We start from the raw sequence: 5,824 nt of genomic DNA, 5'->3' as shown, positions 1-5,824 counted from the left end.
CTGCTGACCCACTTTGCAAGTCTCCTGCCTGGGGTTGGTGTTTGTCTCGTCAAGACACCAGGCCTCGTGGTCGGGGTGGCGCCCTGCGATTTGACCTGAAAAGCTCTGGACCAAGCGGTACACTGTGCTCTTACACAGAGAAGGAGCTCTCAGGATTGGAACAAGAGAACATGAGCAAGAAACGGGCTTAGGTCCTGCCCAGGCTGGAGCCTGCTGGGCCCAGGGAGGCGGCTGACTGGCAGGCAGGCAGGCAGGCAGGCAGGATTGCCGAGGAGGTGCTGCAGGTGTTGCTGCTTCCTAGCGAGGGAAGTAACTGCCGCTTCCTCTTCTCTCAGGTGTGACGTATGCTGCCAAAGGTTATTTCGACGCCCTGGTGAAGATGGGCGAGCTGGCTAGCGAGAGCCAGGGCTCCAAAGAACTCGGTAAGACCCCTAAATGTGGCAGAGACCCCGGAAGTCCCTGAAGTCGTTGGGTGTCCCCATGCCGATCTGGGACCCCGCTCTGCCCTGTGTCTGGTCCTTTGATTTGGGATCAAGTTTTCCCTGTCCAACAAGGGAAGACTTCCTAAAATGGCAGTTGCCCTCGGAGCTGGCGAGGGCTGTGGGGCACACACCCTGCTGAGAATGGGGTGCACCGGGCGGCTCCAGGTCCCCTGAGAAGCACGTTGTGGGGATGAGGAGACAGGCAGATCCATGTTTATGGGTGTTTGTGGCAAAACTTGAATGGCCGGCATAGGGGAGCCATGTGAAAAGTTGGACTCAGATGATGGTCTTTAATGGTGTGGGGAAAGGTTCCTGGTATAAAAATGAGCAAAAAAGGGAAAAAAAAAAAATGAGCGAAAAAGGATGCAAACCCATAACATGGTGTGACCAGATTTTGTAAAAATACATTGGGGGCATGTTTATCTCATAATACAGGAAGAGACCCCAGAAGCTTAACAGGTAGAATTTCTGGGATGGATTATTTTCTTTATGCTTTTACTGTGTTTTGCACATTTCCAACATGAGCTCACGTTACTTTTATAGTCGAGGCACACAGTGCGAAATGGGAAGAGCTGTGGACTCCCTTGGAGAGGCTCTCGGTTGTTGGCAGGTTTGAGGGCGTTTGTTTTCTCTGTGTGTCCATTAATTCCAGCTCCCAGAGGTGCCTCTGTCTTATCTACGGTGCGGCCTTTAGCAGAGGCTGCCCGCTCTTGCTCGCAGCACCGCCCTTCAAACTTTTCACACCGTCCTGCCCCGTAAGTCAGGCCTGCCCACTGCTGGGCTTTGTGGTGCCCTCTGCTGCTCCCTTGTTTGAGGACATGGTGGCCCAGCTGGCCCTGCCGTCCCGGCCCTGGGTCCACACCTTCCCCAGCAGACCTGCCAGGTGTGTGTGCTGTGTGTCGTGACTGCCACCCTGGCAGAGCAACAGTGGCGTCCGGGTTTTCCTGAGAACAGAGAACAGTGTAAAAGCCAGACACAACTATGGGACCTTCCTGGGCTGGGAGCAGGGGCAGGCGACCATGTGCAGGCGAGGCTGGGCGGAATGAGTGACCAGGGCTGGACTCCTCAAGTGGGCTGGGCTCTGCTCTCCTGGATGTGGGCTTTTCTTCATTGTCTGCAGAGCTGGCTGGTCTCCGGCTCTGTGGCTCTAGAGGGAAACCTGCTGGCCTCTTGGGGATGCTCAGCTGACCTGCCCTGGGCAGCCCCGTGAGGACATGGAGGCCGGGGTGCTGTGGTCAGGCCTATGGGCTCGGCCTGGCTGGTGATGTGTTGGATGTTTGGGCGGATGGAGACCTGGACCCCTTTGTGATCAGCAATGGCCGTGAACCAACCGACTCTGAGCTCAGAGGCCACGCGTGGGCACCGCCCAGTGCTCCTGGGCATCCCGGCAGCGGCTCCTGCAGCCACCATCTGGACCCCTTGGAAGAAAGTTGGGTGTTGTGTGTGATCCTGTGTGTTTATACATGGCTCCTGTCTGTGAAAGGGGCACTTTCTTATCGTGGTTAGTCATGGTGGCCTCCCCGCAGTGACCCCATAGTGAGAGTGGGCATGTGCGAAACCGCAGTGAGATTCCAGAACTTCCCGTGGGCAGAGTCCTTGGGAGTTGTTGCTACAACAGGCCCCGTGAGCAGGACAGCAGACTCCTGCTGTGGAGTCCGCACATGGAAGGGGCAGCCGGGGGGTTGGAACATCCCTCCACCCACCACTCTAGGAGCTGTCTGGGCTCCGGCCTGAATCAGGGAGCTTCTGGTTTACTTGTGGGTTTTTGAAATCTCTCCAGGGGCTTTTGGGGCTTTGTGCATCTGCGGAAGTGGCTGGTGAGGACTCCGTTTCCTCTACTTCCAGCGGTTCTGACACCAGATGTGGGTTTTCCTGCACCAGCCAGCCCTCCAGTTTCTGAGGACCCCAGCTGGGTGTCCCATAGTTCAACTCACTTCTGACACCATCTACCCGGGGTCAGTGCAGACCCACAGGGTGAGGGCCCCATCCCGAGAGACTGCCTCCTTCCCCAGAGGCTGGCACAAGTCATGGGTCCCCAGTTCACCACAACTCTGTCCAATTTGGCTACAAATCGGATTCCCACCACTCCCTCCTCAGATCTGGTAGTTTGCTGGAACGGCTCACAGGACTCGGGGAGGCTTACTTCAGAGTCCCAGTTTGTTGTAAAGGGTATAACGAAGGACCCAGGTGAACGGCCGGAGGAGGGGATGCACAGGGCAAGGTCTGGGAGGGTGCCGAGCGCAGGAGCTTCTGTCCGCATGGAGTCGGGGTGCCCCACCCTCCTAGTACATGGATGTGTCCACCACCCTGGAAGCTGTCTGAGCGCCGTGGTTTAAGGGTTTCCAGGCATGAACAGTTGTTGGCTCTGTCTCCAGCCCCTCTCCCATAGGATGGGGGCGGGGCCCAAAGTGCCACTTCTAACCCTGGCTCGGTCTTTCTGGTGACCAGCCCCCATCCAGGAGCCCACCCAGAGTTGCCTCATTAGAACAAAGGATGCTGCTATCACCAGGAGATAACAAGGGATTAGGAGCTCTGTACCAGGAATGGGGGCAGAGACCAGTGTGCCTTTCTTAGGTCACTGTCAGCTCTGCTCTGGGAACTGAATTTTTTCGTTTGGCAACAGCTTTACTGAGATGTAATTCACATGCCATACAACTCACCACTGAAAGTGTACAATTCACTGGTTTCTAATGTATTCACAGAGTTGTGCAACCATCACCATATCTAGTTCCCAAACTTTTCCTCACCCCCAAAATGTAAGCCGTCCCCATTAGCAGTCACTCCCCCAGCCCCTGGAAGCCACTGATCTGCTCTCTGTGTCTGTGGCTTTACCTGCTCTGGACGTTTCGTATGGATGGAAGCGTGCACTAACCCATCGTGACCATTTGTGTCCAGCTTCTTTCAGTTAACATCGTGTCTTTGAGGTGCATCCATGTTGTAGCGTGTCGGCTCCATTCTTTTTATAGCTGAATAATATTCCATTGTGTGGATTCCATTCCCCAGCTGATGAACATCCGGGCTGTTTCCATGTTTTGACCAGTTTCCATAGCACTGGTGTCAGCAGTCGGCACAAGTGTCTGTGTGGACACTTCATGTATGCCTGGGAAGGGGACTACTGAGTCACACCGTCGGAGTTGAATTTTTATTAAAGCAGCACACACCCTGGTTTAAAAATAAGTCTGCCTGCCTCCCACATGCCCGAGGCCCACTTCTCAGCCCTGCATGTTGTCTGCCTGTGTTTGCTTCCATACATGTAAACAGGTAGGTTTGTGCTGCTGCTTTTCATGTTTTGTTTTGTTTTTAAATCTTTCGGCCATGCCGTGTGGCATGCGGGGTCTTAGTTCCCCGACCAGGGAGCAAACCTGCACCCCCTGCGGTGGAAGCACAGAGTCTTAACCACTGGACCGCCAGGGAAGTCCCTGTGCCGTTCTTTTTAATTTTGGACATTATTTAATTAATGTTTTTCTAGGAGATTTGGATTTAGCATTTTTATACCACTTCTTGCCCCACCCAATAGAACGATGACAACTTTTGCTTAAATCGGTGTCCAGTATAGATAGCCTTTGTGTGGTGCTGGCAGGAATACTCAGCTCAGACAGAGCAGTCTGACTGCAGTGCATGGACTGCACGTCTGAAGTGGAAGCATGATGAGATGGACATGAGTGCACACCTTGCCTAGGTAGTACACACCTGCCCAGGTAGCAAATGGCCCTGTCACCCCCAGCATTTCCTGGGGCCCCCCACAAAACCTCCTGCCTCTCTCCCTCCGTGCCCCCCACCCCTTGCCAGGCAACCACTGCTGTGTATTCTGCCCTGAGACCTGGTGTGCATTTGCTCAAGTTTTGTGTAAATCGACTCGAGTAGTGTGTGCTGTGCTCTCTCTTGATCTGGCCTCTTTTATCTCATGATTGTTTTGAAAGTCATCCCGATGTTCCACGTACCTCCAGACCATCCTGCCTTCGTGGCAAGTAGTTTCCGCTGTGTGGAGGTGACCCGTTTATACATTCTTCCGTTGATGGACATTTGGGTTGTTTCCAGTTTGGGGCATTTCCACGTCTGCATTCCTCTAACGAATTAACGACATCGAGCATTTTTTTACATAGTGTTTGCTGTTTGTTTATCTTCTTTGGTGAAATGTCTCTTCGATCTTTGTCTCCCTTTTTTCAGTTGGGTTTTTGTCTTATAATTGAGTTGTAAAAGTTCTCTGGGGGGGACTTCCCTGGTGGCGCAGTGGATAAGAACCCGCCTGCCAATGCAGGAGACATGGGTTCAATCCCCGGTCCGGGAAGATTCCCACATGCCGCAGAGCAACTAAGCCCGTGTGCCACAACTACTGAGCCTGCGCTCTAGAGCTAGAGCCCATGCTCCGCAACAAGAGAAGCCACTGCAACGAGAAGCCCGTGCACCGCAACGAAGAATAGCCTCTGCTCGCCACAACTAGAGAAAGTCTGTGCACAGCAACAAAGACCCAACATAGTCAAAAATAAATAAAATTAAATCTTATTAAAAAATTTTTTTTAAAGTTATCTGTGTATTCTAGGTTGAAGTGCTCTCTCAGATACATACTTTGCAGATATTTTCTCCCAGACTGGCCTTTCATTCTTGTCACAGTAGTTTATTTATTTATTTATTTGGCCATACCACGTGGCACGTGGGATATTAGTTCCCCAACCAGGGATTGTACCCACTGCAGTGGAAGCGTGGAGTCTTAACCACTGGACCGCCAGGGAAACCCCTGTCCCAGTGGCTTTAGAACAGAAATATTTAATTTTAATGAAGTCCAGTTGAGTGATATTTTTTCTTGAACTGTGATCCATAGGTTTTTGTCACTATTTTGACAACTTTGTTTTTGCTGGAGTTAATAATTGCTTCCCTTCGTTTGCATAGTCGTCAGTTTGCGGTCATTAACTCGCTCCCAAACCCAAGACCGTGCTCTGGGACTCCTCCCTGCCGGCCGCAGTCCTGTGAATCTGGCTGCTTCTCCCCCTCTTGGAACTTGCCTCCCGGAGTCCCGACCTGCTCTGATACCCCGGGCTGGTGGCTGGGCCATGCATGGGACACCCCTTCTCCAGTCTGGGACCATGTTTTCTGGGTCGTGGGTCCTGTTTTACTCCCTCAATTAGAGAGATCATCCTTCCTTTTAATGGTTCCTTAGCAGGAAAAGGGGAAACAACGTTTCTGAGCCCATGTCTGTCTGCGGATGTTTCTCTGCCTCGCACTGATGGCTTAGAATCCCAGGTGGGGGACCGCCTCCCCTCGAGTCTCACCCCCTGTCCTCTGACTTCTGGTGTTGCAGTCTTCACTGTCGTTTTGGCTGATTTTTTTTTTTTTTTTTTTTTATA

The 5,824-nt window shown here is 52.5% G+C and overlaps 1 protein-coding gene across 3 annotated transcripts in view; it reads left to right on the top strand.

Annotated features, from left to right (window-relative positions):
- Nucleotides 1–5,824, top strand: part of BAIAP2 (BAR/IMD domain containing adaptor protein 2) — a 71,971-nt gene that overhangs the window by 17,254 nt on the left and 48,893 nt on the right. For all 3 annotated transcript variants that reach the window (XM_007462334.1, XM_007462336.1, XM_007462335.1), the window contains exon 3: nucleotides 336–422. In XM_007462334.1, coding sequence (XP_007462396.1) covers nucleotides 336–422 — 87 coding nt within the window. The remainder of the gene's footprint in view (nucleotides 1–335; nucleotides 423–5,824) is intronic.

The sequence above is a fragment of the Lipotes vexillifer genome, unplaced genomic scaffold (genome assembly GCF_000442215.2).
Source record: "Lipotes vexillifer unplaced genomic scaffold, Lipotes_vexillifer_v1.1 scaffold1691, whole genome shotgun sequence".
Taxonomy (NCBI): domain Eukaryota; kingdom Metazoa; phylum Chordata; class Mammalia; order Artiodactyla; family Lipotidae; genus Lipotes; species Lipotes vexillifer.
Note: the sequence above shows the minus strand (reverse complement) of the source record. Positions and strands in the feature narration are given on the sequence as shown.